The sequence below is a fragment of the Fundulus heteroclitus genome, chromosome 3 (genome assembly GCF_011125445.2).
Source record: "Fundulus heteroclitus isolate FHET01 chromosome 3, MU-UCD_Fhet_4.1, whole genome shotgun sequence".
NCBI classification, from domain to species: Eukaryota; Metazoa; Chordata; class Actinopteri; order Cyprinodontiformes; family Fundulidae; genus Fundulus; species Fundulus heteroclitus.
This window is the reverse complement of record NC_046363.1, coordinates 17,831,306-17,851,566: the sequence shown is the minus strand read 5'-3', so window position 1 is coordinate 17,851,566 and position 20,261 is coordinate 17,831,306. Positions and strand designations below refer to the sequence as shown.

The following is a 20,261-nucleotide window of genomic DNA, read 5'->3' as shown; positions in this document are numbered from 1 at the left end:
AATTATATATTCCCATAACAGAATAGAATCACCTTTTCCTCCCCGTCTTCAGATAACCAGTCATAATTCTTATTTATTTAGCTAATTTGCATCTTTATCTCAGCCTGTTGTCAGGGAGCGCCGATCCTCATTTCCTGCGCTCTGCAGCTCTAAAGGTCTTGCCGTGTGAGATCCAGACGCGTCTCCGCTGTGAGATTATTCCCCCCACAGGTCAGGTTAGCAGCCCTTCTCAAGTTCAGTGGAGGAGGACTGTACGGATGTCGCGGGGTTGCCTTAGTAACCGTGTTTATATACACGTCGGGCTGATTGTAGTTGTGGGAGAAATCGAGTTTGTATCAAGCAGGTTGTCAGCCTTGCAGTTGACTTTCTGACCCACATGTGCCGTAGCCTACAGTTGCTCTAAAAAAAAATGCCAGATATTTGTGACCTAAAAACAGGAAACCGAGCTAACTAATTTCAAAACACTCTGTCCACCTTTTAATGGGGTCGGCATCATATACAGTTCAACCGCAAAGCGAAATATCTGGGGGGAAAGTTGCAACAACCTGGTTGCATAAGTGTGAGCACCCTTAAACGGATGCTTTTTGCTGCATTCTGATTTAGTTTGCACATCCAGTCTCCTTTGGTAGGAGCCTAATCAGCTGCTTCCAGACTCTGGCCCGCAAAACTCCTCTGAACCTATCAGCTTCAAGGACGATGTCCGGTCCAAAGTCTTCAGGTCCGCCTCACAGATTTTCTCTGATTCAGGTCTGAATTCTGGTCGGGTACATCCACAACTATTAAAGGTGTTGGATCATGCTTGAGCTATTCATAATTTCATCCACTCAGACAAACCGCATGGCATGACGCTGCCACCACCGTGCTTCACTGTGGCTTTGGTTGTCCTTAGGTGACGTTCAGTGTTGTTTTTTTCTGCCAGCTGCCATCAAAATGTTAAAGTTGGTTTGTTCTCACGTGATTTCCTGGAGCTTTTACCCAAGCCCAGCTCATTTCTTTGGAAGAAACGTCAATCCAATCCAACTTTATTTGGAAAGCACCTCAAACACAGTGTATCATTTCACATTAGCCAGATGGCGTTCGGTTGTATAGGAGGTGTGTGAGCAGGAAAAAATCTATGTTTAAACTGAATCAAAAGCTGCCTCAACAAAGTATGAGTTAAGTGTTTGCCTGCTTATGTAACCAGGATGTTGCAGCTGTTCATTTTTGGTTTTTTTTCCCCCTCCAAGCGGACTTTCTTTGTTTTGGTTAAACTTTTCGAAAATGTCACATTTTAAACAAATTCGTCATGATCTGATGTTTTTACATCACAAAACTTAGTATTTTAACTGGAATGCGTATATTTTTAGGGATCTAATATATACTTGCTGATTTTAATTAAGTTAAATGCAAAAGTGTCACTCGGTCCTTTGAGCAGGTAGACGGTTTATGGAGAACAGCCAGTCCAGGGCTGCGCAGTGACGCAGAGCCATAATCACATCATGGCAAATAAACCTCTCATTTCACTTTAAAAAAAAAAAGAAAAACCCACGCTGTTGAGTGAGTGACATGGTGTGAAAACCTCCAACTGTTACACAACAACAGCAGCGGTGGAAGAAAAAAATCCTGTGGAGGGCTGAGGAGGAGAGCTGTCAGTCTTTGAGCAACGAGGAAACCCATCATCTGCTCCTCAGTCCTGTAGATTAAGATGATATGGAAATACCTCTGATTTGGGATGGAGTTATGGTTGTGTAGTTTGATATTTTTCTCTTCTTTTCTGTGATATTTCCTCCCTAAAATTAATGACTAGATAAGGCTTTATGTGTGTAAACTTTGCTTCAATTTTACTATTGAAAAGGCCAAAACTTGTCATTAAAGGAACAAAAAAAAGAGCTGCAAGATTATTCCCATTTATGCGTCAAAGCAAATGTCCCTGAGCGAAATGAACTCAAAAGAAAATATTTGCTAAATCATTTACGTGATGTGAAATAAATTCAAGTTTTAATTTTTGACGCATTTAATGAACAGAAAAGAGTATTTTCCTTTTTTTTTTCTTCAGATTGATGGGTGCCCAATTATAAGTGACAACTAACTGGGAAATTGTGTCCTAATTTTTCAAATTTTATTCCTACAGACATTTATTGCTTGTTTGCTTACAGTAGATAAAGAGAGATAATTTGTGCACTTCCCTTTTCCAAATGGCTTCCATGAATAAATTCACAGATAGTTGTGTGAAATGCAAACTCCTAACATTAGAGAGATTAGATCAGCCAGCACGTCAAATATTAAAATATCTGACTTTTTTCAATTAATTTGTGGCATCAAAAATGAGATTTCTCACCCCAGGTTTGGTCTATAAATGCAAAAGCAGTATGCATTTTTATGTAGTTCTTTAAAATTGAGCAAAAATCACGAGGGAACAGCTAGGGACATCTTTGTTATGCTTAAATGTGGACGGTTGCTTTACTTTTTGTTTCAGCATGAATACCTCTACAGAAGGACCTGGAAAACAGGTTTTTCTCTCACATGAGTTATTAACCCTAGAAAAAAAGTGAATTTGTCAAAATTGGAATAGTTTGCTTTGACCTCAAATAAATCCTAAAAGCCGGATTGTTGCATGGTTGATGCTTTTCTGTGTGAAATGGAAAGTCGGACCTCCATGTTTTTTTTTATTTTATTTTGGTGCTCAAAGTTGGGAAAAAGTCTTTACTGAAACAAGATTTGCTTGATTGCAGTTTGATCACAAATGTTCCCTGTGAAAAATGTTGTTAAATGAACCGAGCTGGCTGAGAAGACAAAGGAGTTACAGCATTTCTGGCCGATGCAGTGATCCCGTTTCAGTTGTCTTAGCTGTTTTTTTTATTAAAGTCAAGCACAGCCTTCATAGGAAAAATCTGGGCTGTTTTTAAACTTTGGATCCATATTTAGAAGAACCACTGATGTTTTTCTGAGTGTGTTGTAGCGCTGCTGTGAAAGAGTGACTAAATTCATGCCAACAGCCGCCGATCTTTTTAACGTTTAAAGTTTGAGTTTAGAGACCTTTCAGAGATCCGACGCCGTCTAGAAAAGTCTGTGAAAGTGTCAAATATTATTCAGTTTTCAGGTTTGGATGAATATGGGGAGAAAAATGTAAAAAACTAATATTTTCAGATTTTATTCCCAATTCCATTGTCCTTCCTTTCTTGTGTCCTTCCTACTTTCTCCCTTGCTGTTTTCCTTTCTTTCTCCCTCTCTTAGGCCCTTTTGCTTTCCTTATGCATTTTACTCTTTCCCTCCTTCCTTATTTTTGTCCTTACATCTTGTTTCTTACCTATTCTTGTTGTCATTTCTTCCTTTTCTTGCATTGTTTCTTCCTTTGTGTCCTTTCTAATTTCCTTCTTGGTGCCAAGTTATTTGTCTTCCTTGAGCCCTTCTTTCTGTTGTGCCTTACCTGCTTCATTCCTTCATTCCTACCTTACTTTCTAGCTTTATTGTGCCATTCATTTTTTCCTTCTATCCTTCATTCTTTTTCCCCCCATTTCCGTCTTTCCTTTCTTCCTCACCCATCTCCATCCTTCCCTTCCTTTCTCCCTTGGCTGCTTGCTTTCTATCTTTATTGGGTCCTTCCTTCTGTTCATTTTATGTTTTTTTCCCCTCAAGATTACACATTTAAATAACTGTAGAAAGTTTTGACAGAAATTTATAGTGACCTAAAATCAATGCAATGAACTGAGAGCTTCCAGGAAAAGTTTTTTTTTCTTTTTAGTTTTTACATGAAACGCATTTTTAACCAGGTCATTTAAACGTACAAATATTATAAAATTACAAATAACAAATATTATTTAATATTTACTGTAAACCTGCAATGTAAGTGCATCAACAAATGGCTCTTTTTACCAACATTGCTTACATTGTCAATCTAAAAACGTAATTTTTTATGGTAACTATTTAAATTCAGTAATTAAATTCAATAATTACCATAATGTTCATAAAGTTTGATTATAATAAACCTGCAAATCAGGTCCATATAGGCTTCTTGTTTTCTCTAGCAAATTGTAAATACTCAGCTAATATTACGTTAATTTTTCAGTTTTGTACCTTTTCCGAGCGTCACACCTGCATACAAGCAGTGGAGCCAAAGCTTTTATAGAAGCTTCAGGATTTTACACTCCTGTGTTTCCCAGCTGACCTCCTGTTCTCCGTCTTGCCTTCCCAGGTTTTTCTGGAGGCAGGGTCATGCAGGCGTCCATGAGAAGGCTAGCTCCTGTCCCGCTGTGTGCGGTCCAGCCGTGGCCAAGCAGGACTGCTCTGCTGAGCTCGGGTCTCCGCTTCCTGTCGCCCAGCATCCGCACCCTGTTCAGTGAGACGGGAGTCTGGGAGAAAGACTACCGAACTGAGACCAGACGCAGAGCAGAAGAATGGTGGCACCCACGGATTATGGAGCAGTGGCGGAGGGATGCACTGGATGTTGTAAGTGTGTAATTACGTTATTTTTTTGTCGTGACCTTGGGTTCTTTTTCTGTAATTTATCACTTTATAACCACAAACTTTGTTGGTGTTTCATGTGACAGACCAAGACATAGTAGGGCAAGTTTATTAATGCGGAAGGAAAATTGTGCATTTTATTATCTTAACAGTAAAAATCTAAAAAGTGCGGCATGCTTTTGCATTCAGCCCTCTTTACTCTGTCTCAAAAAAAAAGCGCAAATACAATCGGCAAAAAGAATTTAGCGATTACAGTGTTTCCCCTAGAAATGTTGTGTTTTGTTTCGTGTTTTTTCTTTGGGGAGGGAAGGTCAACAATTAACATAGTGCTGCTTCTTTTTCATTAATATCAAATAATACAGCTTTATATGAGCAGCCAGCTTTTTTCTCTCTCAATCTTTCTCTGATTTATCTATTTTTCTGTCCATCTTTTTCTCTCTATTATGTATGGTTATATTTTGAAGGCCTTTCTTCCTTCCTACTTCTTGATTGAATGAAATTCTCTTTAATTGTAGATTTTAAATATTTTTGATTGTAACTTAATTAAATTTTATTTTATGACATTTGTTCTGATCTGTTTCTGATCTCTTAATGGGGTGTACAAGGTTGTTTTTTTTCCGTCAGATGGAGCTGGGCGTCTTTTGTCAAAGTTGATGAAATAATGAACAATTGGATTACCCATCAATTCTGACCCAGAACCTTCATCTGTCTTCTTGTAATTTCCTTCTTTAGCAGCGTAGTGAGCCCCAGCAAACTACTTAATCTTTAAATGAGGGGATTCAAACGCAGCGCCTGAACGCATTGGAAAGCCAGAGTCCAGAACAGTCTGATATAAAATCTATGGGTTCACCTGGAAAAATACCCCCAGCAACAATCCAAAAGATTTGAAGCTATTTTGTGAAGTACAATAGGCATATGCGAACAGACTCCTACAAAAATAAACTAAATTCTTAAATTGGATCAAAAGGTTCTTCAATAAACTATTATTTTAAGAAGATACACAACTACACAACCAGAATATTTTATTTTCTTTATTTGTAACATTTTTGCCTCAAACAGATTTAGTTTTTCAGTTAAATTGTACAAGATAATGTAATATTAAAGGTGCAAAAAACTTTTTTGCATGACAAAAACCCTTGATAAAGGTGTGTACTCTCCTAAAAGCAGTCTACATAATGTTGGATGTAATGAGCACAGGTTGTAGCCTCTCAAATTACCTTGTTTTTTTTTTACTGAGTCAAAAAAAAATGGCTCACAAGCCAAGCTAGAAGCGATCGATAGACGTTTTTTTTTTATACTGCTGACATTTTGGTCTGTGGTTGAGAAGAAAGCCGCAGACAGACTTGACCGTATTAAACATGACACGCGGCTCGCGCCTGCTGCCTCACTGGCTTTCTGGGACATTCAATAAGAGCCGAGCCACAGTTAATGAAAATTGTTTCACCTCATTTTTTAATTTTTTTTTTTATTTTGTCAAATCAAGCAGCAGATGTTAAAAAAAAAAACACCAGATCTTGAGACCCTGTACCTGTTTACACCTGAAGCACCTTGTATATGTTTTATTTTGTTTAATGATTCTGTTCGATTTCTTTCCCCCTAATCTCTCGCAGGCGCTCGGGTCCCCGCAGCTCCTCTCAGCCCCGTAGCTCCGGCTGATTAGATATCCTAATGCTCTGAGCGTGTGGCTGTCTTGGCAAAGCTGGCAGTGATTAAGTGCATTTATGACGGGGCGCTGGCGCTAATTAATTTATTGAAAAATTCATGAGTCAGGTTTCCTGTAATCACGTATAGCTGGGTGGAAGTGGTCCTCGCCGGGCTGCCATAGAAACGGTGTTGTGATTGTAAAGCATCCGTTATCTGGCAGCGTTTAGACACCATCGTCAGCGAGCCTCACGCAGCAGTACAGTCAGCGGCCCTCGCTCCGAATGTGATGAGCTATTACTGCTGTCCTGACCCCATCCACTTAATGCAGTCTCCTCCACGCTCGGCTCCTTCACAGCCAGACCGAGGAGGAAAGGCGAACTTTAAAGTCTGCTACTCTGTTGTGTTTTTTTTTCTCTCCCCCCAGGATTCCAGCAGGAAGAAATTTTATGTCCTCTCTATGTTTCCGTACCCATCGGGGCGCCTGCACATGGGTCATGTGCGAGTGTACACCATCAGCGACACCATTGGTCACTTCCAGAGAATGAGAGGCCATCAGGTATGTCTGCTTTTTGTCCACATGTGCCCTCCGTTTGTTACCCCCGTCCTCCCTAAAGCGTGCAAGGCACGCCAAGCAGCCATAAGGGAATGCCATTCACAGATATCTCACGTTGTCGGGGTGCAAATATTCTGCCTGCAACACACGGGTAACCAAGAGGCCGATGCTGTTATGTATTGCTGGTAAAGCTTAGATCTCTGCAACTGGAAAAGAGTATTTATCCAGTGGCTAATTAAACTCCTTCATGAGAAAAGCCGCTAATTGCGGATTAGAGAGATTTTTTTCCCCTTAATTTTGTATTCACAAGTTTTAAGGTTACTTTCAGAATCAGCGGCAAACTTTATTCAAAGTTATTCTAGATTAGATCTCAGATGAGGTGTTTGCAGTAGAGATCAGATATTTACATTCGATTTACATAAGTTATATAAACCTTTTCTCTCATTGTTTGACACTAATTCAGACCAAACAGTCATAGTCTATAAATAAGAATATTATTGAAACGATCATTCATTTCCGTAACTCAGTTCACGAATGGGAATATATTATATAGATTAACACAGATCTATGGTGTTTTAAAGCCTTTATTTCTGTTAATTATATTTTTTTTCACCTCCAGCTAATACAGACACAGCATTTGACATTAGAATATTGCATCAGCCCGTTAATTAAGCAACATTTTTCATGCAGAAATGAGGAGCTTAATGAAAAGTATGTTTAATGCCTGCTTAAAGGTACTTTTAATCTGACAAACAAGAAATGCATATTCTAATGTATTGAATATTGCTATTTCCTGGTATATAGGTCAGTTAGGATCACTCACATTACTTCTGTTTTCTAAATAAAATAATGAATGGGATAATTTTTGTGAGATTTTTTCTTTTACGTTTTCTTCAAACTCAGGAGTTCACATACTACATCAGTATTTTGTAGAACTGCCTTTTAAACTGTCTGACTTAAGTCATACGCTGGTTTGCCCCCCACAAGTTTCCCGCAGCAGTTTGATTTTCCCCCTGTAAGAACTGGTGGATCTGATTTGGGTTAGGAGCAGCTTGCCATCTCACCTTTTCAACTCTACCCCCAAATTCTGTAGATCACGACATTGTGACGACGACTTCAAACACTTGGTTGACCATAAGCTACCCTGTAACTCATTTAGCCGCATGCTCTCAGTGTGCACCCGCAGGAGGAGATGGTTTCAGGATGCCTTGCTCAGCAGAACGCAGCGCAGACATGTCCCCAGGAGCCAGTCCACCTGTAGCCGATGCTTACATCCTCCTCAGTTAGGAAGACCCGTTAGCTTTAACTTCCTTTTTCATGTCTTCAGATGTTGCTTCAGTATTTCGGCACAATGTTCTCTCCTCAGTCAGCCGTCTAATTATGGTGATGCACCAGTTGCTCCTGCAGAAAAAAAGCATCCAGACAACAAGATGCTGCCACCCTGGTGCTTCTCAGTAGGGAAGGTGTTCTCAGACTTTCAAGCTCCCATTTTCCTCCAAATGTAATGTTGGTCATTAAGTCCAAACACGTCATTTTTATCTTCATTGGACCACAGGTGGTGTCTCCAAATAAGTTCTTTGTCCCTGAGTGAATTTCTAAAGATTGATTTGGCTTTTTAATGTTGTTTCTACAGTAATGATTTCTTTATCTCTGAGTGGCCATTTAGTCCTTGTCGGTACAGAACCCATTTAACTCTCTCGCCAGCTTCAGCCGGCTACTTCTCTAGCTCTGGGATTGATCTTCCCGATCATCTTGGGAGCGCTTAACCCATCATGTTCCTGCACGGTATGATGGCTCAAGATTCCCCATAGTGTTTAAACTAAGTGTGAATGCTTGAACTGAGACGAACAGGGCACATTCACACACATGGGAATGGTACCCAGGATGAGGCAGACTTCTGGAGGTTCACGATTCTGAAAAAAAAAACTTTTATTTGAAAAACAATTTTTTAAATTTAAGTGTTTAACCCCTGAAATACTCATAAGCACCGCAAAGATGAGACATTCAGATCATCCTAAGGAAGTAAAGTATAAATTAGCAAAATGCTTCAATTACATTTTAGCCACATTTTTAGCTGAATTTCACCCATTGTGTTAAGACTTTCTTTTGAGTTCTGTCTTGAAGTGGTAAAACCTTCTTGCTGTCAGGTGTTTAAGAAAATGCATCTTTAATTCCTATTTGAAACCTTTGATGAAAAAAATAATCTTCAGGAAGTTTCAGAAGACAAGAAAAAGAAAACCCTCATCAGTCAAAGCAGAAAACACAGAAAAGCAGCACAGACTAAAACCCAGGACCTCTTGTCTGTCGTCTAAAGCTGCCTATCCGTGCGGGGCAGCTGACCTTAAAGGGAAAAGCGCTAACAACTCTGTTACTGAGCAGCACTAAAAGACTCGAGCAAAATTTGATGCAGTAAGTCTGTGTGGATTTTATTGACTTTTCTTTACAAAAAGGAGATAAAAGTTCTGGGGCTGATTCTGGTGTTTTTGGTATTTTAAAAAAAATCAAAGAAACGAGCTCTTCATTCAGGTAAAACTGGGCAAATAATACAAAAAAATCAATTTAAGCGTGAAGAGAAACATCTTCAATTTAATGTTTGAGTTTTGTGCGGACTTCACATATCCCATTGAGTCATCTGTCCAGAAGAGAAAATAATCGGCCCCTCTTTGGCCCCGTCAGTGAGGCCATGGCAGCTCTGACAGCATCTCACTGAAACAATACAATATGATGATGTGGGTGACACCGTGAGAGACGGTTAACAGCTATTCTAACCTTTTTTAATGTACTTATTTATTTGTTCTTACAATATAAAAGTTGCAGAACTAGTTCTGCACATCTAGTGGGGATGTATATATATATATATATAATAGTGTTATTATATTTTATATTATTGTAAGATGAGTATTATGTGTTAAAAAAGTAAAATATCTGATTTTATAGGATCTTAGATGTTTTTTCTAATTTAAACTTTAAGTTCACACCATTATTCCATTTTATTGCATTTTTATTCTTTGAAGTAAAAGTATGCTTGTGGGTTTATATTACATTTTTGTTTCAAAGCAATAAAAGAACAGGATATTGAAAAAATGGGAGACCAGGATAACATGTAAAAAGTTTCAGGTTTCAGGCTAATTATGTTGGTTTAATGAAGAAATGTGCAGGAATCCAAGATAAGATGTCCTAAACGTGTTTATTAAACACAAAATTTACAAATTATCTTAGTTTTGATGTGTGAATCGACTGAATTGCTGTATATCTTTCTCTTTATGATGATAAAATAATACATTTCACAGTGCTTGTCTATTTAACCATTTATGATCCAGGCAATTGAGACACAAAACTTTTACTTTTTTTTTTTTTTTTTTTTTTTTTTTTACATATTTCTTCAAGTGTTGCATTTTGAAAGTTTCAGACTATTGATAGTCATAACCTGGATAGATGCAAAGATTTCATTTCAAAACATGATTTTAGAGTTAAAGGGATGAATACTTTTGCAAGGAGCTTTGATTATTATTTTACAATTTTGAGCTTTGTTTTCAAACCACTTCACAAAGAAGAAAACACAGATGTTTACATCTGCGAGGTGTTGAAACTGAAAGTACTGCTGGGAGTTTTTTTTGGGATGGGTGGGTAAATTAAGGCCCAGCCAGATTCTTGATCTAAAGTCCTCGGGCGTCTTAATGACGGGACTGGTGTAGATCAGAGTGCCTCAGTCTGCAGCTCTCTGTCTGAGTCCACTTAACGGCTGCTGTCAGCGAAGCCGGGGCAGGCGTCTGTGAGGTCAGGTAGGCGGCTGTCCTGCAGGACCACACTTTCTGCTCACATCTCTGCTCATCCAAACAGCCGCCCGTCCTCGTCTTCAGCAGGAAGACAACTTGGTATTTGAAATCGGCTGTTTTTTGTTTTTTTTTATGTTTGGTTGTTGTTGTTTTTTATGCTCCTTTGGGATTTTACATCAAATGTGCATTTTCTCCATCGCCTGCTGAGAGCGTCTCCTTGCTTCTCTGTGGGTAGTCTCTGAAGGAAACTTGGTTTCACATGATTGCTACCTGCTCGTTGCACAGCGCTGTTCTTTCCCTGAGCATCTGTCTAAAAGCAAACACTGTTCTGCTGTCTGCACCAAACTCCCCCCGCGTGTTAATTGAGAAATATGCTCTCAGCTGATGATATACTGCTGGCTTTTGTGAGATATTGTCGACCGGTTTCTGATATTTTGAGTATTGTTTTATAGTTATTATGTGACTAAAAGTGCTCAACAACTTCAGTGGATTCCATTTAAGCTGTTCAGCTGTTAACAGGGATTGTATGTGATGAATTAGGGCTGGGCGATAAATCGATTTAGTTCATTACTTAAATTTACAATTTATTAAGATTTAATTTTTGAAAAAATCGAGATTTTATTTAGCAAATGCACATGGGACTCCATGAAGAGAATAGCATGCAATGCTGAATATATATTTAGGGAAATATAATCAAAAGATTGCAAAGGGGAAACCTATTTTTACACTTTAATTTATTAATTTACTTTTTTAAATTGATTTAAAGTTACACAAGTGAAGTGAAGCCTGTTCTTAGCTCATTGTATAATACCACTAGCAGCAAACATTTTGTTATATTTTCATTTTGTTTCATTTTGTTTAGTTGCACTTTGAATTCAGATCAACTCCAAACGAAATGCTTGACATAAAAGCAAGTTTTAAAATAATTTCTTAAATTTGTTTTTGTGAAATTAAGTGGAAAAAATGTATTGATTGGATTTGTAAATACCCCCCCCCCCCCCATTAAACAAATCTACACAACCAGCACAGATTCAGATTTATAAATTGCAAGTTGACAAAAACATTCTATAGCCCCTTTAACGACTTTCAGATAGTAGAGAAGCTGGTAGAAATGTTTAGATCGTGTTTATTTACCATTTTAACCATTGAATTTTTTTTTGTACGCAGATGCTCCGAGGTCAAGAAAAGAAAAATCCCAGTCATTCAAAGATCTGAACGTCTGTGATTAGATTTTTTTCCTTTGATGAAGAGGTTATTGCTTATTTTTGGGTCATTTAAGGTGCTGCAGTGTGTTTTGCCTTCTCTGGGCGAGCCTCTTTTTGTTCGCTGAAACTGTGTTTTGAAAGAAAATGTGTAGATCTGTGTCATCATCAGCACTGCAAAGTTCAGTCTAGGTGTAGTCAATCCATATGTTGTGGTTTTCACAGTTTTCTCTATCTGAAGTTGTCCTGATGCCAAAAAAGCTTAAAAAAGAATGCAGTGTTCGTGAATAGATATAAGACGCTGTTTTAAAGTCTTCTCGGGGTAAAATTGTAACGTTCAGGTTAGACTATAATAAAATTATTTTAGATACTGAATGAGAGCATGAAATGCAGTCCAGGTTTAGAAAAACAAGGATCTCAAATAAAAGCTTGTAAACTGTTAGTCCCCTGTATTTTCTGCCATGTGTTAAAGTGGCTATTCTCTGGAAAACAGAGCGGGGACCCACTAGTTGATTGGACCTACGAATCCAACATGGCTGCTTCATGCTTAGTGTGATGATAGATATTGTAACAGAGGTTTTGTTGGCACTCCTGACTCTTTTGGATCTTATTAAATCAGTCTACCGCATCATAGCGCACAACGTTTACTCGTAATAATTTAAGACAGTATTTGTCCACATGAAATGGATCGTAATAATGGATAAATCTGGAGATGCGGCGATGGAGATATCGTTGACGATTTATGGTTCTTGGTCATTGTAACGCTTTGATGCGCTAAATCTGCTTTTAGCAAAGGTAGACATCAGGGCATCATAAGGTGCTCTAATATCATTAAACAGATGTATCACTTTAAAATAACGATTCAATTTGCCCACTGAAACAAGGCAAGAATTTGGTTAGAAATGTTGCCATCTGGAAGAAGGGGTGCGACGTAGCATTTTGAAACTAACGCAGAAGGAGTCGAGCTGCGTGGGTGAGCCCTCGCAACGAGTCTCCTGGCTCTCCTGGCCCCCTTGTGGTCCAGAAGACTGTGATCCAGGATATTTCCTGTCCAAGTTGGCACCGTGGGGTTTCATATTACATTCTGATTGTGATCAAATTAAAGGTCTGGGTAGATTTCTTTTTTCCTGTAGAGGAGAAAAGAAAACACATTTTTGCTGACCCTCATAAATGCTTCATCACTTCCAATTATTTATATTACATAAACAACCCAGCATTGTATCACCATAATTTTGCACACATCATTTAGTGTGTGTTTTTTATTATCATAGGCCATCCTTGGAATGTGCTCTGCTTGTATTCCCCCTGAGCTGAGCGAGCCCACAGTCTCTCAGCCTTATACCATCCGACACTCGGCTTTACAAATGAGGCCCCTGCAGTTACCAAGGATACCAATTCATCTGAAACATCAGACCCGTTAGAGTCCGCGCAATGATCCTCTCCAGCCTTCGACTCATTGTCACTCTCCTTCTCCTCCACTTTACTCGCTCCTTCCAGTCCTGTGCTTTCATCGCGTTTTTTTCTCTCAGTGAGCAGAAAATGCAGCCGAGGAGCTCAAGAGATGAGTGAAAGAGACTTCTTAAGTGTGTGTCAAAGAGTAAGATGAAGGCATGGATGTGTAGACAGAGCATTTACAGATAGGAAAAACACACACACACACGATTATACTGAATTATATATATATATATATATATATATATATATATATATATATATATATATATATATATATATATATATATATATATATATATATAAGTACATCCATCCACACACACATCCATGTTTGAAATACGAGGACGATGCCTTGAACTTCCATTAATTTTCAACCCTTTCTATGGCCTAACCTAAACCTAATTGACAGATTAATTCTAAACCTAATCCCTAGCCCAAAAAAAGGCTGTTACTTTACATCAAAGTCCTCACTTTACTAGTAAATTGTGCTAATGATGTTTCTCACTCAGCTGCAAGTACAAGTGCACACACACACTTACGCATGCATCCATCAGGTAATCCACCTTTCCATGCGACCACCCATCCATCAGTTTGTCCATACAGAAGTACCTTTTGTAGAGGTTTATCAGCCTGGCGTGTCTTCTTGAGACTCCTGAAGAGATCATCGGTGATGTAGATTCCTAGAAAGCGATTTCTGCTGCGCTACTCCCCAGGATAGCCAATGGCAGTTTGTGAAACCATGACATTGCCTACAGCAGTAGCACTTACAAACTATTTCACATCAACTTATCTCCTGCTTTGGGTGTGATTGTGTTAAAGAGTGATTGGAGGTTAAAAAAATGAACAGGATTCTGGTCTGATTATTCTTTTTCTTCAGGTAAAATAAGATCGTGTTCAGGGCATGCTTTGAGATCGTCTGAGAGAAGTTGAAGCCGTAAGCAAACCGTGAGGTACCCAAAGACGAAATGGCAAGCTTAAAACATGCTTAAAACACGTTAATGATGAAACCTGGCATCACAGGCTGGTCCTCACTGAGCCAGTTAACAGAAAGCTGTCTTTCTAAGGGGAGATGGTACAAAGTTCAACCTGTGACTTTGTAATAACAGCCTGCTGAAAAAAAAGATGTAAAAACGCTACACAGCGCAAAATCTTTGAACCCGTGGCCCAGATTAAAAGCCAGTTCTGGAGCTTTATGTGGGTTGGCGTATGATTGTTCCTTTATATAAATGTTTATCCAGCAGTGGTAACTAACGCAGGGTCGCTCACTGAACTTACAGGTGCTTAATCCGATGGGCTGGGATGCTTTTGGACTTCCCGCCGAGAATGCAGCCATAGAGAGAGGTCTCAGTCCTGAAGAGTGGACCAGAAGGTACGCACGTTTACAACAAAGTGTGTGATGGTACGTTATTCATGTGTAACTTCTTTCTCTGCTGCTTTTCTGTTCAGCAACATCCAGTCCATGAGGGAGCAGCTGGACGGCCTTGGGCTCTGCTTCAACTGGGACAGAGTAAGTTGGAGCTGGGAAAGTACTCGCCAACTTATTACGAAAGGCGTAGTCGTAAATGTTCTGCTCATGTTTAATTTGCAAAAACAGTCACAAAGAAATCAAATATTCATACTCCTTACACTTAATTTCACATTCTGCCACTTTATAACACCTAACTTTTAAGTATTTGTATTGGAAATAGGTGATGGATAAACACAAAGTGAAACTGTGTAACTAAACTGTGTAACTAAAATAGAAAGTGGCATGGTTTTTCCAATGTTTTTACAAAAACCTGAAAAGTTGTGGAGAAGGTTAAAGTCAGCGATTTTTACGGAAGTTTCCCTAAGTCCCTTTTCGATTAACAGCGCATACGCAAGACTGTCTTACCTTTCTCTTCCGCTCTTCAGAGCGGAAGAGAAAGGTCTGTCTTCTCTAACACCCAGTCAGTCGAGGCAGATGACCGTTCACACTGAGCCTGGTTCTGCTGGAGGTTTTCCTTCCTGTTAAAGGGGAGTTTTCCTCTCCACTGTCGCTTCTTGCCTGCTCAGTATGAGGGATTGCTGCAAAGCCATGGACAAGGCAGACGACTCTCCCTGTAGCTCTACGCTTCTTCAGGAGGAGTGAATGTTAATCGTCAAGACTTAACGCAACCTGCTGGGTTTCCTTAGATAGGAAACTTGTTGACCAATCTGTATAATTTGATTGAATTTGACTTTGGAAAGTGCCTTGAGATGACACGTGTAAATGAATTGGCTCTATATAAATAAAATTGAAAATTTAATTGAATCCCGTGGGGAAAAAAATCCCCCAAATCCACTCTGGTCTTATTTCTTTCTACTAAGTCCTTCCTCTTCTTTTCATAAACATGAACGTGGTTTGCTTCTTGTGACTCTCAGCCATGTTCAAAGTGTACGGTGAGAGCAGCGGAGCTACAATGAATGGCTAACCGCTAATCTAGCCTCTAAGCTAATCAGATACATCTACACTAGAAGTGCGCATGCGCAGCCAGCAGGCAGAAACTAGGAAGGAACGAGCACGGACACTGGTGTTACGTGAACGCATCAGAATGAATGGCATGTGGGAAAACCTTGGGCTGGACGATAATTCAGTAACGATATATATTGATCGATAGACGTATATCAATGATTGAAAAAAAAAAGGGGTCAGTAAAAAGTTCAATAACATAACAGTGTTCCTTGTTTTTGCATTCTAGCCATGTAGTTTAATATTATAGTCATTACATCCTCCCAACCAATCACAAACACAGACCCAGGAACGCTTCGTCCCTTTCAAAGAGCTCAGAGAGTTGTATTTAAAAAACTTGCAGTTTTGGTAAAGGGTTGGTTGAATAAAGGATTGAGTTTAAATTCAGTGTTTGTGTGTTCTGTATCTAAAAATAGGTCACTAAGCAACAGTATAAAAAGGCCATAGCTGCACTTAAGATATATCTTTTGAATTTGTTGATAATTATATCAGTCTATATGATTTCTATTTTATAAACATGCTTTTTTTCCCCTATATTGTCCAGCCCTAGGACAATCAATTGATTTCCCAGAACTTGAGGGACAGAGGAGAGTGAGAGCAGGAACAAAATGATCACAAATCCATGTTCTTCGGACCAAGCGGGAGAGATTGGTTAGTTTTTACAGGCCTACGGCTCCCACAGAGAATGCTCTTTTTTAGCCTCCTTTTTGTGAATACATAATGTGTTGACTACTTTCAGGATGGAAGGACGATTTTACCCAGTATAACAAAAATGTTTCTGAACAGGATTACCAACTATAGCTTCAAAGCAAGGTTAAGTTAAGCATATCACAGAGTGTTGTTCGCACTACCATCCATAAATGTAAAGAGTCTGGCACCACTTCATACATCCTACTTAAACTGATAGGTTTTAAGTGGCATCAGAGAGGCAACAAACAGGCCCTCAGTAACTTTGGAGAAGCTGCAGAGATCCACAGCTCAGGTGGGAGAATCTGAGCAGGAGAAAAATTACGTCACTTCACCAATCTGGCCTTTATGGAACAGTGACAAGAAATTTTAGTTTGCAACGAAAGTCATAGGAAGCTCCGTATGCAGGTGTAGGGAACACAGCAAACAGAAGAAGGTGCTCTGGTTGAAGAAGAGTAACTTTTCCCCCTACATACATCATCCTGAATACAAGGTCTCTGTGGTGAAACATGGTGGTTGTAGCATCATGCTGCTGGGATCCTTTCCTTGACAGGATGATGGATGGAGCTAAACATAAGGCAATCCTGGGGAGAAAAAAACTATTAGAGGCTGCATATGAGTCGATACTGGAACGGAGGTTCACCTGCCAGAAGTATAGCAGTGAACATACAAAGTCAAGACCTTGATCCAGATAAGAAAAGGGTAAGACTTGAAAATTACTGTTCACGGACGCTCTCCATGCAACTAGACTGAGCTATTTTGAAAAGATGAATGGGCTAAAAACTTCAGATGTCCAAACTGATAGAGAGATGCCCCAAAAAGACTTGCTGTTATAATTGCAGCAAAAGCTACTTACCCATACAGAGGAATGATTCACGCTTTGCTCCATATGAAGGCACATTTGCTTTTACTTTGCAATTAGGCACCGCTTTGTGTTTCTCTATTAACAAAATATGTTCAAGTTTATGACTGTAATTTGAAAAACTGTTAAAAAAGGCTTAAGGTTAAAGAATACACTATATTAAGAGACTGACGGTTTCAATTGACTAACAAGTAACCTGGCTGAAGTTTAAAATGAGCTCACATGGGTGTGTTGGTGATTTCTATGCCAAAACATTATGAGATTTTAAAGGGATAAGTAACCAGATAAATACATTGAATCAATAAATGGCATACAAACGTCAACAATTGTATGTAATGTAGTAACATCCTACTACTGTCAACGCAAATTAACTTGATTTATGAAGCATATTTGAATGGGAGTAACCAAAGTCTGGTAAACAAGAATAAAAAGCAGTGCCAAGAGAACGAGAGAACTGAGCAGAAATGCATTCAGATAGCACAGGCAGCAGGAGGAACGCTGTTAGGCAGGACTTTCATGAGCCATAATAAACAGAAATGTCCCTCTTGCATCTGTGATTAGAGGGTAAATGAAATTAACTCTGTGCTGAGTACCACTTTGGACTCCACACCTGACTTTGGCTTTCCTCCGCAGGAAATCACCACTTGTCTTCCAGACTACTACAAGTGGACGCAGTATCTGTTCATCAAGCTCTTTGAAGCTGGACTAGCGTATCAAAAAGAGGTAGGAAGGTTTTCTCCATGGAGAAATTATGAAACCAGTGGAGATGTTTTTTTTTTTTTTTGCTAAAAATAAGAAGCCCTTCTGTTATTTACATTGAAACGAGGTGGCCTCGTTTCATTTGAACTGTGTGGGTTTTCATCTGTGCGCGTGTGCTTGTTTTTGTGCGGTATGCAGGCTGTGGTGAACTGGGACCCCGCTGATCAGACCGTGCTGGCAGATGAGCAAGTGGATGAAAATGGTCGTTCCTGGAGGTCTGGCGCTGTGGTGGAGCAGAAGCTACTGACACAATGGTTCATCAAGACTACAAACTATGCTAAGGTTCGACTGTTTTGTGTGTGCGGGCCTGTTTATACGGTGTGTGTGTGTGGGTAAGAGCAAGCAGGGAAGCCCTCTGATAACAATCATGGCCGACACTTCAGTAGCAGCAGCTGCTGCCCGGCCTCCCTGCTTCTGTAATCAGACCCCTGGAGACCATCATCTGCAGCCTGGCCCTTTCTGTTCAAAGGGGAAAATGCTGGAGTAGACCTGGGGTTGGTCTGGTTGGCTGATGAAACTTCCTGCTCAGGGGTGAACAGGCCTGCTAAAGGGAAAAATGACGCCATCTGGACTGAAACAGCCACAGGGAAGACTGGTTAATGCGTTTTACATGCAGCACGTGCGTGCAATCAGTTAGATATTTTGTTGTGGAGCAGGAGCCACATTAAGTGTGATGAGTTAGATCCAACATTTAAACCCCCTCCCCCAACATTTAGTGTATAGATAATAATAGTTTCTTAATGAACTAATGTGACATTTAATCAATCTATTATCTTAAGTGTACAAATCCATGTAATGATGTTATTCTGTCCATAAATGAAGAGATAGCATCTTTTATAAGTGGACATTTTTATACATAATGTAGGTAGTAGATTTTAAATCTGATGCTTCACAGAAACTGACAATCCATAAAAGAATTAACTCACATTTTTCACATATCTGAAGATATGTGAAATGATCCTTGAGCCATCTACAGTCTGATAAAGGGAAAATATATAAGTATATATATTGCATATTTTTCACAAATAATAAAGGCCACATCAAGTAGTCGTGTGTGAACGTGTGAAACACTGAGATCTGTTGAATGATTTATGGAACTATTTAAGATATATACACAGAGAATGCGGGCATCTTTTTGTCCTTAACGTCTTCAAACGGTGGACAATTCAACTGAAGGGTTAAACTTTTAAGCACTCCCCTGCACTGGAACAGTCAATGTTGATTACTTTACTTAGGCTTGTTTAAATCATCTAGAATCAAAAGGGTCTTCTTCTGAAGCCTTTTTTTTCTTCCATTAACCATAAATTCATAGAAAATTGTGTTTGAGTGATAAAAAAACAGATAAGATATTTTGTTTTAGAAGCAAAACCCAAAGATTTCCTTCCTGATGCAAGAAATTTGATTCTATTTAGAAATATTCCTTCTAATTATTGACAGGATTTGTGGTTTAATATTTTTAAGCCATTTACAGAGGATTTTTATTGTGATTTGAATTGCAAAGTAACTGTTTAACCTTAAAAAGGGACCAGAAGTCATATATTATTTTTCCGTGCAGAGACTTTTTTTTTTTCTGAAGTAAGGCATTCCCACAGTATGATGCTGCCGCCTCCATGTTCCCACTGTGGGGATAGTGTTACCATCGTGATGAGGTGTTAGTTTTTCACCACACGCAGTGTTTTGCTCATCTGTCCATAACACCGTCCTCCACAGGTTGTCTCCCACAGCAACAAGTAATGTGATAACGGCCAACATTACCTGCAGATAATGTCAGAACTTATTACAATATTGGCTAAATGTGGTATGTCATTGATACCTCAAAACTATATTTCATTATTGGCATTTTATTGCCAGTATTAAATTTGGCATAGACAAAATTATGACATAATTGGCAAGTATAACGTTACGGCGTGGAAACCATGCATCATTTTCCTTCCACTTCACAGTTATACACTACTTAGTGCAGGTTTAATACAACAAATCTCAATAAAAAACATTAAACTTTGTGGTTGTAACATGACAAATGTGAAACAGTTCAAAGGCCTATGAGTACTTTTGCAATGCACGGTAGTCATTAGGAAATCAATTTTACTCCTTTTGGATTTATTACCTGCCAAGTTTTTCATTTTGGATTCATCTAAAGACATTTTGTCCGCCGTCAGTTTTCATCGGCGCAGCTCAAGTCGGCCGTGTGCGACCGTGTCAGAGGTGCGAGCAGCCTACTGTGACAATGTGTTCCTGCATTTCTAATTTTCTCTGACGAGCAGAGAAGTGGGAAGGAAGGAACAGGGAGGTGTTAAGGGAAAGAAGTGAGAAAGACAGATGGAGATGAAAGGAAAGGAGCGTGTCGAGCAGCAGCGTGCCAAATCAAGAGTGATGTAATTGGACTGCGAGTTTCCTGCGATTCGTCTGCGCG

General features: G+C 39.2%; 1 protein-coding gene across 3 annotated transcripts in view; it reads left to right on the top strand.

The window, feature by feature from the left end:
* The window catches only part of lars2 (leucyl-tRNA synthetase 2, mitochondrial), a 108,081-nt gene that overhangs the window by 33,660 nt on the left and 54,160 nt on the right, over window positions 1–20,261 (top strand). For all 3 annotated transcript variants that reach the window (XM_012852042.3, XM_036131298.1, XM_036131292.1), the window contains exons 2-7: window positions 4,172–4,425; window positions 6,509–6,640; window positions 14,348–14,439; window positions 14,517–14,577; window positions 17,723–17,812; window positions 17,987–18,130. In XM_012852042.3, the coding sequence (XP_012707496.2) occupies window positions 4,192–4,425; window positions 6,509–6,640; window positions 14,348–14,439; window positions 14,517–14,577; window positions 17,723–17,812; window positions 17,987–18,130 (753 nt within the window). In that variant the 5' untranslated portion in view covers window positions 4,172–4,191. The remainder of the gene's footprint in view (window positions 1–4,171; window positions 4,426–6,508; window positions 6,641–14,347; window positions 14,440–14,516; window positions 14,578–17,722; window positions 17,813–17,986; window positions 18,131–20,261) is intronic.